A 19,899-nucleotide genomic window follows, 5' to 3' on the forward strand; every position below is an offset into this window, starting at 1 on the left:
TGTTTATGTCGCTCGCGGTGTGCGCCACTGTTTAGATCTCCATGCGGATGTGACATTTCAGAGAGGAGCGCGACCGCCATTTTGAGTTTTACCTCAAACTGAACACCATAAACCACGGGAGCGGGTGAGAGAGGCTCTGGCCGTGACCGGGCAAAATTATCTTTTCTCGTTTGAATAGCCGTTTGGGATGCAGCTTCAGTGTACAATTGAGCGTTAGGTGTTCAGGTTAGTTTCAGTAATAACGGCGAGGCGAAACGCAGTCATTTTAGTGAGTTTAAACTTCTAAATTAGTGCGATTTCACATTAGAGTCTGGTTTGAATGGATAGGTTTTTTCTTCGTTCCCCCCCAGAAGAGGGACAATCGGAGGAGCACACGGACTGGAAATATTGCAGGGAAAGTTGTATTTAAAATAATCTTGCGGAGGCGCATGAGTTGCGCTGTTTCTTGTTTTATCACTTTTGCTAGCTAGCTTCAGCTGGGCTATCTGTGTTTTCCCCGGCTGCAGGTTGTTGTGAGTTGCATTCGCCCCGCACTTCTACGGGGGAAAGCCGGGGTTTCATTCATCGGGCCTTCGTGAAGCAGAAGCCCGAGGCCTCCCGACTATCCTTACCGTTAGCATCCCTTCACCCGGGCGCCGAGATTGGGCGAATAGCGAGCAAATACGTCCGCGTTTCTCTGCCTGCTCCCCCACCGGCCTCCCTTCCTCCATCCCCGGCGCTGACAGCAGACAAGGCCGAGGTCGTCTTAGTGCAGGCCCAGCCGCAAAGGCTCGACCTGTTTACCCCACCTCCGCGTCCTCCGACTCCCCAACAGCCTCTGCCCGCGGAACCGCCATCAGACCGGCCCGACGGAGACAAAGAGCCCAAGCATCGTCCCATTCTCAAAGCCGCCAACATGAACCACCATCACACGCAGCAGCAGCAGCAGAAAGCCGGCGAGCAGCAGCTCAGCGAGCCCGAGGACATGGAGATGGAGGGTACGTCAAGGCCTTAAGCAAAAACTCACAGCTCACAGCCTTTAGTTTAATATCATAGCCAATATTTTCACATTAAGCCCATATTTAACGAGTTAACTGTTTATTAGCAAGCCACTCTGTCGCATGTTTTGACCCAAATAGCCTGTTAGCCAGTAGCTAACGTTAACCGTTAAGTTACCTCGCTGCATGAGGATAGCCAGTCAGCAAAAAGTCCATCGTTTTTTATTTACCTCATCATCTGAGTTATATTGCACTGCTACGTCGTTATTATAAACCCCTTAGCGGTTGGTTTTTAAATAGCAGTGCAGTTACTGTTAATGTGTCCGTTACGCGAGGTGGATTTTGTTCTATTAGCGTCTGGCTATATGTGCTGCCTGCATTAACGTGGCGCAGCCCATCTTTAAGCCTTTCTATCTTAACAAACTGTGTCAGATTTTCATCTGATTATGTAAGGAGCCCCTCGGCTACACCTGTAGATCATGTGGGGAACTTTTTTTTAAGCATTATGGGGTTAATGCTCACAGATGAGCTAGTGATTTAACGTTAGATGGGCAAAACCGTATTCGCATGCAGAATGGATAAACGTAAGTCAATAACGTATTGTTTTTGTGCTGTAAATTGTCATTTTAAAGGACGGAGAAGCGTTTGTTGTTGTTGATGCGATCTGACAAGAGCATTAAACAGGGCATTCGCCCACTTACGTTAACTAATGTTAGTTCACCATTTAATCGGGCGGTTTAGTGCCCTTTCAGAACATATGCTTGTTTAGACATTTCTGAAACCAGTTCAATGAATGGCTTTCATCCATAGTCAGCAAATCCTCATGTTCAGTGCTGGTGGAGTCAAATAAACAGCATCACCGGATGATTGCTGGACAACAGCACCATTTTGAACTATAATTCGCTCCTGAACTACATAGAAGATGACGAGCTTTCTGTGCGATATCTAACTTAATCGGTTAAGTTGCATTCAGCTGTTACAGTGTCTTATTAATGTTACTACTGTTGTTATTATTGGCTTTGGATGTGAGCCGCATATGAAGTTGTGCAGCTCGATTAGGGGGAGTGGATGGCAGTTTTATTTCAAGATGGTGGACTGTATTTTGCACGGATCAGACTCATGAGAGGCCTGCTTGCGTATGTGTTTGTTTATATCTGGGTGACTGCGCGGTCCGTGGCACATGATGGCTCACCAAAGGATCCGCGATCCAAGTAATTTATTTGCTCATTAGATTGTGTCGGATGACACCATTTGTCCGGAATATGTACTCTGTTTGCGGAGGGCAAACGTTAGCAGCTCGGCTAAATGTGTATGGAGGGGGAGGGGGTAAACGAGAGGATCGACTCAGAAACATGTAACGTTTTTTTCCTCAGCGACATCCTTATTATTGAGAATATGGGGGGTGTACCTATGCAGTAAGCTTTACATTTATATTTGATGCGTTTTCGACATCGTAATGACTGTGCGTCAAGGCCAGCGCGTGGGGATGCACCGACAGCGCGCGGGGATTTTCTGCTTCTTCATTGTATAACGAGTCATGCTGTGGGACCGCTCGCCATTTTTAATGATTACGGCTTGCTTGTCTGTTTTTGGCTCGTGCCCACTCGCGATCGCGGTTATAACGCTTAAAAGGCCCTAGAACGTTGATGTGATTTCTTCCGCTGTATTTCAGACGCTAAATTTTGCGCTGCGTTTCATCAAAGTTCTGCAGTGCACGTGTGGGGGCGTTTCTGTCCCGATGCTGCTGTCCGAAGACCCGCACTGAGACCTTTCAACACATGAGCATATCACACCACACGAAGGCCTAAGAATGCGCAAATTAAACGCAAGTTGCCACTATGAAGCATGCAGGTTGGCCTTTTTTTAGTCTCACTCATTCAGGCCTCATTAAACAACAACACGTCGTGAAGAGAATCTGTTTGTTTAGTCTTGCATGCTCTTGGTGCATTTAATGCAGCTTTCATGCATTATCAGATTTTTTTTATTACAAGTTTGTTGCATTCAAGTTGTCAGCAAAATAGGAACAGTGGAGGACGCCGTGGTTAATAGCCTATATTTTTGGGAAATCTTAAAGCCAAACTGTAGCTTATTGAATATATTTAGTAAATATCCAATGGCTTTCATACATTGACAACCATAAACATTCATGTATTGTACATTCATCATGCTGCCTAGTCAGCTTGCTAACGATTCTGTAATTTAGGTCAAATAAATGCTGTCTCAAAATTTGCATCAAATGGTTATTTAGATATGTAGATGTTGTGGGGGGAAACAAATAAAACTCACTATAGCAATAGTTCTCTCCTCCGCCATGTTTGAAGTTTATGGTCTGCCCAATTCGGGGAAAAAATCGGGTATCAAAATGATCTCTCAGTTCTTGTAAATGACTTGAGAGGCCATTCATGTCTAATTTCTGATAGCATGTGAAGGCAGCACAAGTCCTCCTAGGAAGTCGATTTTACATTGTCAGGCGTGCTCAAATCACTTACACAAACAAAAATAAAGCAAGTGTTTTTTAAACTCTACTTCTTCAAAATGATGAATGCGCATTGGGTGCATTTTAACAAATCAATAAACACTACAGCCATTGTATCCAACTCAAAAACTCAGATCTCCCACTTGTAATTACAACATTGTTCCTATGCTTTTTCAACTTGTAAATATGATCTTTCCAACATGACCTGAATGCACCATCTATACATGTCTTATTGACTACCTTAAATGTTACAAATACGATTTCAATCATTAAAAAAGATGCCTCCAGCAGTGTTTTAGAGTCTTCAGTGGTTACAGATGCAAATTTAGCTTTGTCACTGGCAGTTCTCAGTGGTTTTTAATTTTGGCTTTGCAAAAAATAGAACAGGATGTATTAAGTAGTTTGTTGTATTGAGCTAGCTACACATGCTAAATTCTTTGTAATCAATGTTTTGGGTGCATTTGTACCTATTGCACAGTGGATCTGAGCAGCACCATAGTAAGAGTGAGCTTGCAATAAATCTTATGGGCCTGGTGCTTTTTACGTTAGCATTACATTTCACAAGGGATTTTCCGTTTTGACTTTTTCTTTCAGCTGGGGATCCAGATGATCCTCCAAGAATTCCCCAAAATCCAGTCATCAATGGGAACGTGGCTATGGCTGACGGACACAACAACACAGAGGAGGACATGGAGGATGGTAAGGAACATAATGAAGCTCAGCACTATGCATGATAACACTTTTTATTTTTTAAATATGATTGTTTTTAATATCTCAAGTTATGAATGGAAGTAAATCTGCAGCTCTAACTATTTATTACAACACGTCATAACAGACACAAGCTGGCGCTCTGAAGCAACTTTCCGCTTTGTGGTGGAGCGCTTTAGCAGGCTGAGTGAGTCTGTGCTCAGCCCACCCTGCTTCGTGAGAAATCTGCCCTGGAAGATCATGGTGATGCCCCGGTTTTACCCAGACAGACCTCACCAGAAGAGCGTTGGATTCTTCCTTCAGTGCAATGCTGAGTCTGACTCTACGTAAGCAATCACCGCCATTACACAGAACAATGGACAATGAATAAGTCCATTAATTCAAGGACATCAGTGAAATCTCTATACTAGAAAATGTAAAGTTAATATATTTAGCCTTTTAAAAAAGAAAAATTAGTAGTTTTCTTTATTTATTTGGGAATAGTTCTCCCTCACTTTAAGCAACTTATTTTAGTTTTTTTAAGCGAGCCTAATTTAATTAACCGATTCCTCCTCGTATGTAGGTCCTGGTCATGCCATGCTCAAGCCATGCTCAAAATAATCAACTACAAAGATGATGAGAAATCCTTCAGCCGCCGCATTAGTCACCTGTTCTTCCACAAGGAAAATGACTGGGGCTTTTCCAACTTCATGTCATGGAGTGTAAGTAAACAGTTTTTTTTTTAATTAGCGTCTCTGCTGAGCTGGTGTTGTCAGAGGGGAACAGAGCTAAATAGCTGATGTTAAAGTGATGTTTTCATTTCAGGATGTGACTGATCCTGAGCGGGGTTTTGTGGAGGATGATAAGGTCACTTTTGAGGTCTACGTTCAAGCCGATGCACCTCACGGTGTGGCGTAAGTCATTTCTCGTGACGTTTTCGATGTTGACAAGCTTTTACGACGATAGCTGATGTCACTGTTTTACTTACAGCTGGGATTCAAAGAAACACACTGGTTACGTGGGGTTGAAGAATCAAGGAGCCACATGTTACATGAACAGCTTACTTCAGACTCTCTTCTTCACAAACCAGCTTCGGCGGGTGAGACATCTTTTATTATCACAGTCAGAAGGTTTTGTTAATCTGTTTTTTTTTTGCAATATTCTTACAGAATGCAGTATGTATCACATAATTAGATGTTTGCTTGGGATGTGCATGAGTTAAATGACTATTAAAAACAGTATTCTTACTTTGCAAATTGATTTTCCATTGCCTGCCATAAGCTCCAGTGGAATACAGCCTACTTTCCTACTGCATCCCTCACCTAACTGAAGTAGATGCATTATGTTGAGGTGATGAGAGATGATGCAGTCTGCTTTCAGGTGCAGCCAAGTGTGGCCATATTTTGAGTCTTATTGGTAATGTTTGGTTCTTATTAGAGTCATACATCTCACCGGATGGGGATTCACTTTATATTGGAAAGAAAATGTGAAGCAATAAGAGAAAATACTGCTTATCAGAGCTAGGGATGGGATGATTACTGGTTTCACTATAAACCACGATAAAATGTACTGACGGTTAGTATTATCGTTTAAAATTTAATTATCATTAAAACCGTGTTTGATTATCGCGATTTAAATAACTCACTGTAAATCCTGTCCAGCCAGCAACAGTCTGACACAGCCGCAGTGCGCAATGTTGTTGTTGTTTTTTTATTCGAGAAGGAATGGCGGAAGGCAGTGACCGTGCTCGGGAGATTTTTCAGCCTTTTAAGAGGACCAAATCTGAGGTGTGGTCATATTTTGGCTTTTACAAAAGTCCTGAGTGAAACTTAATCGAGGATGGTCATTACAATAGGGGGGAAACACTTCAAATCTGCTGAGTCGTCTTGTGTGACCATCACCCACTGTTTATAGCGAACGCAAGGCAAGTTAACTTTGACCTCAATACCAAAACTACGTCTGGGAAATAATTGGGCACAAAATGTTGTTTTGAGTCGAAATATTTGATCTTACTCACTTGAAATAAACCTGAAGCTTCTGTGAAGAAAAGTTCACAACAAGTGGCTTCGAGCCAAAGACGAATGAACAAGTTCAAACACTATTAAGAGTGACATTTAAGGGATAATAATGTATATCATTGCACACTTATTACACAGATTTTTACCACATAATTACGGGAACATATTGAATTGAGGTTGTTTTAAATCTTACCTGTTTATAAATCTATTTTGTACAGCGTACAAGATGATCAACAATATTATCAAACTCTGTAAACAAATCAACTCTGATTTCATTTTCAATACAATCAAAAACTGAGACGCAAGACGGCAAGTTGTATTTGAATGAAACGAGAGAGCGCGTCCGTTGTGATACATGGATGTGCGCCGTTATAATGCGTTGCTATTGACGACGGTCATGCCACAGAATGGAATCTTGCTTAAAGTGCATAGAGCTGCTTGTTTTATTTGTTGTTTCAGTGTGAGCATCAGTTCTTTTTGAACACTTTCATCTCGTTTTAACAAAACCGTGATAATATTGATTATCACGATAATTTTGGTCACTATAATCGTGAGATGAAATTTTCACACCGTCCCATCCCTAATCAGAGCCAGTATCAGTGTGTCCCTTTGCTGGCAGAAGGCTCCTTTCACTCGCCAGAGCAGTTATTTGTCTGCTGCGGGGGTATTAAGAGACGTTACATTTCCTGGTCATATATATTCACATTTTCCGGGCATTATATTTTCGGTTAATTTTGAGACCGTGGCAGGACAAATTATCGCCACAGTCTAGTTAATGTATGGGAAACACTGCTTCACATTTATGTGGCGGTTGTCTATTTTTCAAATTGATTATGTAAGCTCTGGGTCAGTGGAAGAGTTGTTTTATTTATTTTTATTTTTTTTAATAGCATATTGTTTATTTAAATGTTTTCAAAATAAAGCACAGGTTGATGCTTTGCATATGTCAGAGAACCTGCTTTTTATTTGCTTTTTAGGCAGTTTATATGATGCCCACTGAGGGAGATGATTCCTCTAAAAGCGTTCCCCTCGCCCTGCAGAGGGTGTTCTATGAGCTCCAGCACAGCGATAAGCCTGTTGGGACAAAGAAGCTGACTAAGTCTTTTGGGTAAGTTTTTTGTTTTGAATGTCCAAGTTTACAAGCACTGTGAATCAGACACTGACACATGACACGTCTGCCTGTTGACATTAAGCAAGATGTGAAGTGTGGGTTTCATGTTGTTCCTTGTCATTCTCCTTGAATATGTTTTATACTCTGTTGTTGGTCTTCGTAAGAATTTTTGTAATTTTTTTTTTCCCCCTGTTAAGTGAACATTATTTTAGTTTCCTGTAAAATTCTACAAACTACATGACTTTTCTTTTTTTAAGTAGAAAAGGTACAATTGTCGGCAGATCTTAGACTTAAAGGGTAGATTGCAACAATAAAGGATTAAATTAAGCAAAGTTTAGAGCTAATCAAGGATTTGTTGATCTGAGTTTTATTTTAAATCAAGTTGTTGCACCTGTGATTTAAAAACCTCCATTTATGATTAATTTTTTCTGCTATGATGTAATTGTAATTCCATTAGTAATTTTCCTTTTGTTCTTTGACCACCAGAAACTCTGAAATAAGAAGCTCTTGTTGATAAAGGAAATAAACTTGTGTTAAAATGTCATCTTTATAAACTGCTGCGTAGAGAGACCTTTACTGCTCAAGCAGGCAATGAAAATATTGAGGCAGCACGTGCTTATTTTATAAGCCTGTAAATATATTTATAGTATCAATTAATGGAGTAATATGGCAGCATAACATATGACAAAACAACTGAGATAAGAAAAAAAATAACTGGCATGATTGACCATCTCCGCTCTTGACAGCGCCGACCTGACCGTTTGAACGCTGCCCATCGGCCCTGAGAAATGAGAAGTGCGGCAGCGATCACTTGTGCTCACCTCATCATCACCGCTGCTAAATATATTCCTCTTCTTTTCTTGAAAAGAAGCACAGAGATGAGTGATGGATCTGCATCCCAGATTTTATAGCAGGCGTAAGCTTACTGGCCGCCACGACCATCACACTCCGCCGGCTCAATGCACTTTATTTTTATTTGTTATGAACACCTGTTTCTGTCTTGGTTCAATCAGCCACATATTGTAATTGTAGTTGAACTTTATTTTATTTAAACCTCCTCACCTGTAAATTTAAAGTTAATCCCTAATTGAGATTTAAATCTGAGTTTAAATTTATGGAGCAACAGGATTAAAGTTAATCTATCTTAAATATAAATTAAATCCAGGATCAAAATGGTGTAAAGGTAATCCTGCTTATTTTTAAACAAGGTTTAAAGTTTGGTGCAACAGAATTATTTGATAAACCTTGATTTAATCTAGATTTAAGACTTAATCCTTATTGGTGCAACCCACCCCATGTGACTTAAATGTTTTTGGTTAGCAATACCATTGTAGAAGTAGAAAAGCTCTATTCATAGTCGGGTATACTTATGTGAATCCCCCTTTTTTCCCCCCATACGTTTGTTTATATTTAAAAATTGTCCATTTCCTCAGATGGGAGACTCTAGACAGTTTCATGCAGCACGATGTACAGGAATTGTGCAGAGTGGTGAGTTGCCCTATCTCCATGGATCCTGTAGAATCTTTCTCTTTTAACTTTAACTTGTTGATCAAATGAAGGATAAGTCATGTCAAATTGAATGAGCATGACTCAGGGTTCCCGCGGGGTCTTAAAAAGTCTTTAAAAGTCTAAAATTCGGAACTTTAAATTTAAGGCCTTAAAACGTCTTAAAAACGGACAGATTTTCATCTGCGGTCTTAAATTTCATTTAGTCAGGTCTTAAAAAGTGTTTACCCTCGTTTATTTCCAGAAACGCTGGCCGCAGAAAGTTATTACAAAGTAGCAAAAAAGTATCGAGTCGTAGCCTACGAAGCGGAGCTCTAGAGCAGGGGTCTCCAACACGTCGCTCGCCAAGAGGCCGTTCACATATCGCGTCTTTTGCGCGCTCAAGTTCGTTCAAATGTAGGCGCGCGGTAAGCGTGCTCATAATTGAAGCGACGCGCTCGTTTTTTTCCAGGCGCTGTCTGAAAGCTCAGTCAACAGGAAGGATGCGGGTGCACCCAAACACTACGGGTGTTTTTCTCTTCTCGGTAAATAAATCTTGTAGCAGAGCTACAGCAAGCGTTTTTCGGTGGTGGAAATCTATTAGCCACTAAAATTCTTTGCAGGGCATGGTTGCATAGCAACGACAGACGCCAGACGGGAAAATAGGACCGAATTTTACTATTAATAATAAAAGATAAGCTAAAGTACATTGTAAATGTCAGTAATTTATCTTTTTTGACTCATTCTTTTTATAAAAAATTATTGAAAGTCTGAAATATGTGAGGTTTATCTTTTTCTAAAACCTTTTTTGTCAAACCTTTATTTTAACGTGTACATGTTAGTATATAACATGCAAGACACTTTAAAAATGTTCATTTTTAATGGTATTATTTTATTGTTTATGTAAACAAAAAGTGCATATTGATGCTAAATTTATTTGTTATTTCCTGGTTTTCGACATAAAACTTGGTGAATTAATTTCATTGTATAGTATTAATACTTTTTGAACATGATTCTGTGATAACCGTGATCATTTTTGTTACTATAATAATGAAATTAAATGTTCATGCCATTTCATCTCTAGTTATGATCAACTATGATCAACTAAAATCAACTAATTATGTGTTTTTTACAGTATAATATGCAGTTTTCTATAAAAAATTTATATCTGATTCTGTTCTTTTCTCTGACACGCTGTTGGGTGTGGAAGGTTACTAATGTGATTTATCTGTAAATTAAATTAATGCTTTTTCAATTACTGAATTCATTGAAATTAAATGAATTCTTTGATTTGAATATTTATTTGGTAATGCGTCGTGTAGGTCTTAAATTTCAATCTTTATGGTCTTAAAATGTCTTAAAAAGGTCTTAAATTTGACTTGCTGAAACCTGCAAGAACCCTGATGACTGTTTTGTGATTGTGCCAATTATAGTTGCTGGACAATGTAGAGAACAAGATGAAAGGAACATGTGTGGAGGGTACTATCCCAAAGCTCTTCCGAGGGAAGATGGTGGTAAGTCACCCGGACTCTCTCTGTGGTTTCGATCTACATCTGATTCATTGATTCAACCATACCACATTTGGGTGTTTTCTCCATTTCAGTCCTACATCCAATGTAAGCATGTGGACTATCGGTCAGAAAGAATAGAGGATTACTATGACATCCAGCTCAGCATAAAAGGAAAGAAAAACAGTAAGTGTGGCTTTCTCTGATATTCCGTCTTTGCTTTTCTGTTCCAGGAAGGCCATTCTTGTTATGTGGTCTGTAAATGCATGAATTTTCTGACATCTTGCAACTGAGTTCCATGATGGATATTTGATCTGACAAAATTGGCTAATTCAGCTGAGCCGTTTCAAGAAAAATATTGTTGTTGGACTGCTCACAGTCTGAGATTTCGAGGTAGAGGTGTGTTACTAATGCATCTTTTCTGCCCTGCAGTCTTTGAGTCATTCAAGGATTATGTGGCTGTGGAACAGCTGGATGGGGATAACAAATATGATGCAGGGGAGCATGGTCTACAGGTGAGGGGTTTGCATACTTCATCACCCATCCAAGCTAACCAAACCTTAAAAGTGCAGTCACATTTACCTTTGTACGGTAAAATGCAGTCTTCTACTTTCTTTGAATATGCGAAGCTTCCAATTGATTAGCTGCTATAGGTAAATAACTAGGAAAAATAACAGTGCAGAAATGGTAATTATTTGTGCTACAAACCAGTGTTTAAATATGATGCATACCAGTTTGCAGCATAATGGATGAAATAACTGGAAATGGATGACACAAATGTCATATTGGATTCAAGTATCTTAAACTTTTAACCTGCCAATTCACAGCGTTTACCAATATAAAGCTGCTTGGTTTTAAAGTAACCTGAGTAAGCTGTGCTTCAAGCATCACTACACTATTTACAATGGACAATGCACCTAATTTTTCTGTTAAATTTAGCTGAAGTTTTGGTGATGTGACTGCCTCGACTCTATCTAATAATATACAGCGTGTTGTGGATGATACCGGTTTTAATGTTTGCACTTACTCAACTGGAGTGCTGTTTGTGGTTCATTTGTCTTCTAGGAGGCAGAGAAGGGTGTAAAGTTCCTGACCTTCCCTCCTATCCTGCACCTACAGCTCATGCGGTTCATGTACGACCCTCAGACTGACCAAAATATTAAGATAAACGACAGGTAACAACTTTTTTTTATGTGTTGTAGATGTAATGTTCTGTGCTTTAGATCTGCCGTTTTGACATTTATCGTGTCATAATGGATGAAGAGTTTGTGACAGAACAAGTGAAACTGATACTCATTAAACTTCTGAAATTATTCCTGTGATGTAATGATGAATTTAGCATCAGGATAGAATAAATGCTTGTCCTGTGGAGAGGGAGATTGCACTTAAAATATCCTTCTAAGAGTGACTCATCTAAATGATGTTGAGCACTAACTTGGATATGGACTGGAGGGTGCACTTTAAGATGGTTTGGCATAAGCTCTTGTTCACTCTCTCTGAGATGATGCTAGAGAAATGGAGGCTGAGCTTGATGTTTTGCCTTGCAGGTTTGAATTCCCAGAGCAGTTACCTCTGGATGAGTTTCTGCAGAAGCCAGACGTGAAAGACCCAGCCAACTACATTCTCCACGCCGTGTTGGTGCACAGCGGAGACAACCACGGGGGCCACTACGTCGTCTACCTTAATCCAAAAGGAGACGGCAAAGTGAGTGTCACCGCACCAATAGTGAGAACCTTTAATTTCAGGGGTCCCTATCTTTTCTGATGGTGGTTAATGGGTGGGCTTTTTGGGTGGCTTGTGGTTGCATGAAATGTTTTGTTAATTTTAGTAAAGTAAAACTTGAAGCATTGGAGGGCTCCAGACTGAGACTGAATTTTGCTCCAAATAGTCTTTGTTAGTTTTCACACTGTTGTTGCTTATTGATAAGGTACCGTTTAAAAGTTTGGGGACAATAAGTTAATACCTATTTAAGCAAGAATACGTTAAATTGATCAAAAGTGACAAACGCTTTCACATTGTTAGTCAATTTGTTGCATTTGGGTCTGTTTTGACACTAAAGAAGTACATAAAAAATTCTAAAATTGTCATTTTTTTGTATGAAAATGAACACGTTGGATGTGTTAAGACTGTCAAAATACACATTTCTTTAAAAACAATGTACGAGATATAACCATTCAAATTAAATTTCCACCTTTTGTGTTCAGGTCCGTTGTAACTCGACGACTGTGGCTTTACACATGAAATTATACATATTTTTTTTGTTTATCTATTAGTTGGATTTGTCTCAAATTACTTTACTGTGAATAGGCCCAGAGGGTTAATTCATGCAATTTGTAATAATTCATACAATATTATTGTTTTGACAGAATTATATTACACCTTACAAAAATGAACCAAATCAGGCACTGGCAAAACCAAAACTTTGATGCAGCAGTGCCACAGTTTTCATTAGGGGTAGTAATCAACAGGGTACTTTACGTTACACAATACATGGCTCACAATACCGATAATATCACGATAAAGCAATTTTGCGATAATTGATATATTGCTAGACAATCCTATAATAATACATCACGACATCTGTCGAACTATGAAAACAAAATGCCTTTTGAAAAGGTTAAGTGCAGGTTTTCTCTCTTTATTCAAGTCCAAACTGTTTTTCGCACAAAATGTTTTTGTTTAATTTAATCAAACATTTTATGCTTATACATTTTGAAAGCTTAAACTTTTCTTTGTGTGTAAACTGACACATTTAACTGCTTATCGACTTTTAAATAAACCTGGATACGTTTCTAAATTTACCAACCTCTTTTATTTAAACCTGGGAACATCTCAGTGTTTACCAGCTTCCTTAAAATAAACCTGGCCATAGTGTTGTCAAAGGTACAGACTTTGGTATTTAAAAAATGTGACGATACCAGAATTCCCCCTAGCGTTATTAGAGGATTCTTAAACGGCTCTGACGGATCTGCTGATATCCGCCTGCTTTCAAACGCTCCTGTGTGTATCTAAGCACTCTGTGAAGAGTGTCAAAGATGTCTAGACAACCTGTTTGTCCCATCAATGGTATAAAAGCCGAAGTGTGTCCAGACTTGGGACTTAAACGTGGCTGGGGCATCTATTATTTTACTTGCACTTCTGTTAAAAACCTCCTTTTCCTATGCTAGTTAACTTATGTTCAACTTATGTCCGCGGTTGTAATGCGCCACCGCGGTGGCTGAGTAGCACTGGCGGTGGTCCGCCAAAATCTTTTTTTTTTGGTATGTGAATGCTGTTTTACATGAATATTATGACAGGAGTGAAGCACAAAGCTTTGTTTACAAAATAAATAATAGGTTAGCAATTAAATGTTACATCGCAGCCATGGGAACATTTGGATTTGTGACGAATGAGAGAGTTGTGCGTGAGCCCATAAATTTAAGCTTTGTATTCTGTTTTGCGATCCGGTCACCCGATTATCAGTGAATTTAACAATATTCCATTAGTTATTCCACTGGACATGGAACCTCTTGTTTCTTTTCCCAAATCTTCACTCACATCTCACCCATTTTCGCAGGGGACTATAAACGTGTCTTCCTTTGGTTTTCTTTAAAGTAGTCCTATTATATTTGCATTCATTACTGTGGTAAAGTAGGCAGGTCAAGTTAATTTATAAAGCGCTTTTCACATTTTTTTGTGATTTTTAGTTTAGCTTTCTCTGGCAGCGCAAAATCAAACATAGCTTAAATGTCTTGCCTCTGTGGAAGATAAAATTCACTCTTCAGACCTTTTACAAGTAGAAAACATGAAGATGTATATAAAAAAAAGGAGATGGTCTTGCTGCTCGTGTCCCACATCCCTGATCCCTCTCAAAGCGGTAGGCTGGGTCTATATCACACGTCTTTGTGTGGAAATAATAAATGAATGTTTTTTTAAATATTGAACTATTATATTATTTAAGTTAATATTATTTACTGATATTTATTTCAATACTTTACAGGCTTTAGTGTGATGTTTCAGTGACGGAAGTGCTCAAATAAACACGCATGTCTGTTACTAAATGGATGTTTGAGCCTCCGTTTATTATTATTATTATTATTATTATTTTATTAATTGATTTTATATATATATATACTGTGCCACCGTGGTTGGTCCATTACCACCGCGGTGGTAAAAAAAACTGCCACCATCACAGCCCTAACGCCCTGTCGATATTTTACCCCTAGTTTTCATAGTCTGGAGCCCTGCATTGTGTTTGTTTGTTTGTTTTAGCTGTAGTGTTTAGTCTGGTTGCAAACATTGTTTTGACTTTGCCATTTTGTTTGATTTTCTCTGGACTGGTTTATTCAATTAATTTCCACATGCCTTCATCATTTTATTTCCAGACGTAATGTTTGTTTGTTCTTGCAGTGGTGTAAATTTGACGATGATGTCGTTTCACGGTGCACTAAAGAAGAGGCCATCGAACACAATTACGGTGGTCACGATGATGACTTGTCAGTGCGTCACTGCACTAACGCTTACATGTTGGTGTACATCAGAGAGTCTAAGCTCAGTGAGTGCCATGAACATAATTAAGCCTGCTGTGAGGTTAATTTATGATGTTATCATTTTAGCACAAGGTAATGTGGACCTGTAGACGCTGACTGCAATCCAGCTCTTATGAAAACCACCCTGTCTTTGGTTGTGGATCTTAGGGCATGTGCTTGTCCTCTGTCCATCTGTGCTTATAAGTGCTGTTGTCATGTCCAGGTGAGGTCCTGCAGCCGGTCACAGACAATGATATCCCCCAGCAGCTGGTGGAGAGGCTGCAGGAGGAGAAGAGGGTGGAAGCCCAGAAGAGAAAAGAGAGGCAGGAGGCTCACCTTTACATGCAAGTACAGGTATGGAGCCACATTATGTCCAACCAAACCAATTATTCTTGGGAATGCAAATGTCCCTTCTAAATGGAAGACTTATTTGTCCACTTGGTGTGCCAGATAAAATGGTCACTTCAGGTCATGTTGGCATAGGCCTTATGTTTAGATCTTTAGAGTTGGATTTGTAAAATAATTCCAAGCTACTTTGTGTTTGTTTAAACCATCCTCTGTGTTCCTGTAGATGGTGACAGAAGATCAGTTCTGTGGACATCAGGGCAATGACATGTATGATGAGGAGAAAGTAAAATACACAGTGTTCAAGGTTCTGAAAAGCTCCACTCTGGCTGAGTTTGTCCAGAACCTTTCACAGACCATGGTGAGCCTTCACTTGAAACAAGTTCCTTGGATAACTTCTTTCTCTTTTCATATCCTTACAATGTTAGAAAAGGAATTTAGTAAAAAAAAAAAAAAAAAACTTTAAAAATCAGGGAAACATGCATTCAGATTGAGTTTGCTCAAGCAACTTTTTTTAATCATCCTACATGGTTTTACCAATCTTTATTCATTCACAATGCAAAAAAGTTAGAAACAAATGTTTGTTACTTATAATAAACTGCAGTGCAGCGTCATCGCCATAAGAACTTTGATTAGCCCAAAGCAGACTTCTTATTAACACCGTTACCGCTTTTTCCAGAACGAGTCTGATACCAATATTTTTTTTTGTATAAATCAAATTAGTGTGCTTAGCAAATAGATATTTCCTTCAGTTATTTTCATGCCTAATTATGCCTGTTAAAATGTATTATAGGAGCTACTGTTACATTCACTGATCATATTATTGCTCTCTCACTATTTTATCTTTAATTTAATTGTGAATACTTAGAGCTGCTCCAGCAGGGCTCAACCAGTCAAGTGCAGTGAGTGGTTGTCTTTTGTTGTTAGATTGACATTGAGGACAAAGACAGCAGTAGGCTTATTTTGCTGCTGTTACTTTAAGAGCTGCACATATCCAACATACTGTTACACACGCATTTTCTTTTCAACGGTTTACGTTCACTTAAGACATAACCGTCTAAAGGTGATGATACACAGGGCAACTTTTTGAGAAATGTTGCTAGGCAATGTTTACAGGCAATGCCCTGTGTATCATCACCTTTAGTTTCACAAGAATACTTGCCTACATTTTGCTATATTGTCTGAATTTGTCCATGAAAGAAAACTCTATTTAATAGGTTATTCGTGCTGTCTGAGAGGCAACTTTTTGGTCACGCACACAGAAAACCTCTTGAAAACTTCATGTGATTTCCGTACCGCCTTCCTGTAATGTAGGGAACCACTTGTTATGCACAAATCATGCAACAGTTCATGTTTTTACTTGCACATACATTTTAGTTTTATATACCGCATGTGTGGTAAATCAGTCAGCAATCAAGAGCATGCAATAGAAGTGCGCTCTCTCTTTACCATCAGTTAACATTAGTAATATGTGCCTTGTACCTTTTGCTATTGCCATATCCGACCGAACTGCAAACTTTCCAGCGATGTCTGAAAAGGGTATGAGCTCAATGAGTCTGTGCCGCTGCTATTTAGGTGTAAACATTTAATTAGTTTAACATTCTATTAATTCGATTACATTTAATTCATAGACATCCTTACCTGATACATCCATTCTGCTCTCTGTTTGCTCTGTTGTTGGTGTTTCTTTGTCACAAGCACTGTAACACACGCTGCGTGGTATCGGTTGTTGGTATCAGAGCATTTTAATGAGTACCACAGTACACAAGCGCAGAATTGGGCCTGATACTGGTATCGGTGCTTCCCTGACCATGGGAAGTCAGTGCGTTCTGACCATGTATGTGCTCATACCGGTTATCTTCATTCTTTGTTCACATAGCGTCATACTGGTAATGTTACAACTTCTCTATACTGGTAATTTGCCAGAACAGATTTACCGGTATTTTTGAAAAGGTTTTGTTCGCACATGACCCCTTAACGGTAATTTACCAGTAAAGACTGTATAGCTGCTTTTCCACCGTCGGGCCAAACCGTTCCATTCCGTGCCGATCCGGGCCAGCCTGTACGGATATGGTTTCATTTTCCACTGTGGTGCTGATAACAGCCGCTCTTTGGAATGTAATATAAATGCATCAGTCTTTGCCTAGGTAACGCAAGGGTTTATTGATGATATGTGATATTAATAGCGTTATAGAGGATAATCAGATATTTATTTGTTTACATCTTTTAAATAGCGTGCCTAGCCAGCTGCAGACAAACTGGTAGCCAGGCAAGTGGCCAATCCCAAGTGGCGACGTCGATACATGTATTCTACCAGCACGGTTCCTGTTAGCCAACCGCAATGAAACGTTCAGTTTGTAATCGTGCCGTAACAGGCTTAAGTGGAAACATAACTGGAACTGTTCCTTATCGTTCTTAGAACCGTTCGGCCCAAAGGTGGAAAATCGGCTTATGTGTGAAAGGGACATTCATACATGGTAGTGCTGTAGCGGTGCATCGATGATGTCATATTTTTTGCATCGACGCTTCTTTATTTTTATTTTTATTTTTTTATTTTTTTACCATTCCCGGAGGTACAGCTCGCCACACACACACCGCCCGCCGTGTTATTCTGTCATGTTTTCTCCCTTTCTTTCCAAACCGCGACAAACGCCAGTCTCCTTTCTCTGCAGAATGTGATAAATCCGCTCAACCAATCACAGCGCACCATTCCACGCATTGTAAACAGTAACGGTGGTGCTTTGAATACACCCGGCATCCTAGTTTTCCTTATCTACTTTGCACTTTTTGATCAACAAACAAACAAAAAAAAATGAATACATTTGATGGCATTGATGAACCTGTGGTGGATTCTGCCGTAGGGAAGAAACGTAAGCCATCGAAATCTAATCATTTACGTGAGGAGATTAAGAAGATGAGGCACGCAGGAGGAAGAGAAATGCCGACTGTTGCTTGTTCTCACACGACAGCATCAAACTTATGTCGAATGCTGACACGTTAACCCCAGGGGATCTTTTAAAAACCTTTCAATTCTTGTACTCAAAGTCAACGAAAACCGAGCAGGACCATTTTACAGCTGATCACCGTCAAAAATTTCAGAAGGTATTTCTTAGCGATGGCTGATTGAATGTAGCCTATGTTTAGTCCAGTACGTGCTAAATATAAGATTAGTAACGTTATTGACCGAGTTCAGAGGCTGTCATATGTGGATCAACTGATTTTGTTGTGTATTTTCAACAGTTTCAATATGAAAAATAACTTTTATATTGATTCAATGGATTAATTGCATTTAAAAAAAAAAGTGTCATGAATTTATTGCATTTTTTGGGGAAAAATAATCTGTTTTTATAATAAATCTTTGAAAATCAAAATCTGGATTTGAATTATGTTATTATAACCTAAAGATGCTATGTGAAAGTTTGAAACAGAAAATAGTGGTTTTCATCTTGCCACTTTCTTGGTAAAGAAAACACATTTTTTACTCAAATTGATCAAAATGGATTTATCACGTTTATACTATATTATTCAGAAGTAAACATTGTAGCTGACAGTGTGTATGTCAGAATGTTCATTTTTTAAACCACAACCTTCTAAGTGCTTCGTTTACTGATATATTTAACAATATCTTTTGCATTTCTCATCCAAACAACGTCAAACTTGGCACTGCACTTACTCGTGCCCAGACAGCTGTCGAGTTTGAAATCCATCGGAGTAACGGTTCGACAGAGATATGCGAATAATAGACAGGATAATTAATTCAAATTAGTCGTTAGATTAGTCGACTAATCGATAAAATAATCGCCCGACTAATCGTTTAATTAAATCGTTTACCCCAGCCCTAATACATAGACCTCAACCCTGAATGCTGAAACCTGATTCGTGGTGACAATCAACAGACAGTGTAAAAATGAGGATCACCACACAGCAAATAACTGATGACAGTCAGCAAACAGCAAAAATATAATCCTGCTACAGTAACCACATAATTTATTAATGCTGCAATGCATTCTGGGAGCTGGCAAATCCTTAAATTCAGCAACATTCATTTTGAAATGAAACTGCATTAGGCTAGTTAGGACAAATTCTCATTTTGTTGGTATTCACTTAATGCCTGAGGTTAGTTGCATTTCTTTTCTGGTTTGTCCATGGAGATGCTCTCAATGAATTTCAATTCCTCCAGGGTTTCCCGCAGGACCAGATGAGACTGTGGCCAATGCAGGCCAGAAGCAACGGCACTAAACGGCCGGCCATGTTGGATTATGAAGCAGATTGCAACAAGTCTGTAAGTCTGTGCGCTCATATTTTTAAATATCCGTACTTTTTATAGCATTCTTATTTCATATTTTGCTCTTAATGCGAGAATAAAGCTGTGTATGTCAATGTCACAAACAGATGATCGACTTGAGCGATAACGAGAACCCATGGACAATATTTCTAGAAACTGTAGATCCAGAAATGGCCTCCAGTGGCGCAACGTTACCCAAGTTCGACAAAGACCGTGAGTTTCAATGTGTACTTGTATATTATGAATATACTCAGAGCATTAATGTTTTAGTCTGTAAATATTTCACATTTCATTTTATTTTTATGTAGAGCAAAAGGCCTACAAAAATCTTTCAGTTCTGATTAACCTTTTAACCTTGGTTTTGATTTTCAGATGATGTAATGTTGTTCTTGAAGATGTATGATCCAAAAACCAGAAGCTTAAATTATTGTGGACATATCTACACACCTATATCCTGTAAAATACGTGAGTAATAAAAACTACATATAATAGGATTGTT

At 39.0% G+C, this 19,899-nt stretch overlaps 1 protein-coding gene across 6 annotated transcripts in view; it reads left to right on the top strand.

Moving 5' to 3' along the window:
- The first annotated feature begins 33 nt into the window (after positions 1-33).
- usp7 (ubiquitin specific peptidase 7 (herpes virus-associated)) overlaps positions 34-19,899 on the top strand; it is a 28,008-nt gene continuing 8,142 nt past the window's right edge. Inside the window, exons 1-19 of one of the 6 annotated variants that reach the window (XM_084109954.1) lie at positions 34-977; positions 4,048-4,152; positions 4,289-4,487; positions 4,724-4,862; positions 4,966-5,054; positions 5,131-5,239; positions 7,136-7,266; positions 8,703-8,757; positions 10,188-10,268; positions 10,358-10,448; positions 10,695-10,777; positions 11,328-11,437; positions 11,810-11,987; positions 14,652-14,796; positions 14,994-15,124; positions 15,342-15,476; positions 19,296-19,397; positions 19,508-19,613; positions 19,773-19,865. In XM_084109954.1, coding sequence (XP_083966080.1) covers positions 896-977; positions 4,048-4,152; positions 4,289-4,487; positions 4,724-4,862; positions 4,966-5,054; positions 5,131-5,239; positions 7,136-7,266; positions 8,703-8,757; positions 10,188-10,268; positions 10,358-10,448; positions 10,695-10,777; positions 11,328-11,437; positions 11,810-11,987; positions 14,652-14,796; positions 14,994-15,124; positions 15,342-15,476; positions 19,296-19,397; positions 19,508-19,613; positions 19,773-19,865 — 2,164 coding nt within the window. In that variant the 5' untranslated portion in view covers positions 34-895. Of the gene's footprint in view, positions 978-1,281; positions 1,562-1,835; positions 2,189-4,047; positions 4,153-4,288; positions 4,488-4,723; positions 4,863-4,965; positions 5,055-5,130; positions 5,240-7,135; positions 7,267-8,702; positions 8,758-10,187; positions 10,269-10,357; positions 10,449-10,694; positions 10,778-11,327; positions 11,438-11,809; positions 11,988-14,651; positions 14,797-14,993; positions 15,125-15,341; positions 15,477-19,295; positions 19,398-19,507; positions 19,614-19,772; positions 19,866-19,899 lie in introns of those variants that run through there. The other 5 variants (XM_084109955.1, XM_084109957.1, XM_084109959.1 and 2 more) reach the window with 5 other exon arrangements.

This window comes from Abramis brama, assembly GCF_963993115.1.
Source record: "Abramis brama genome assembly, chromosome: 1".
Taxonomy (NCBI): Eukaryota; Metazoa; Chordata; class Actinopteri; order Cypriniformes; family Leuciscidae; genus Abramis; species Abramis brama.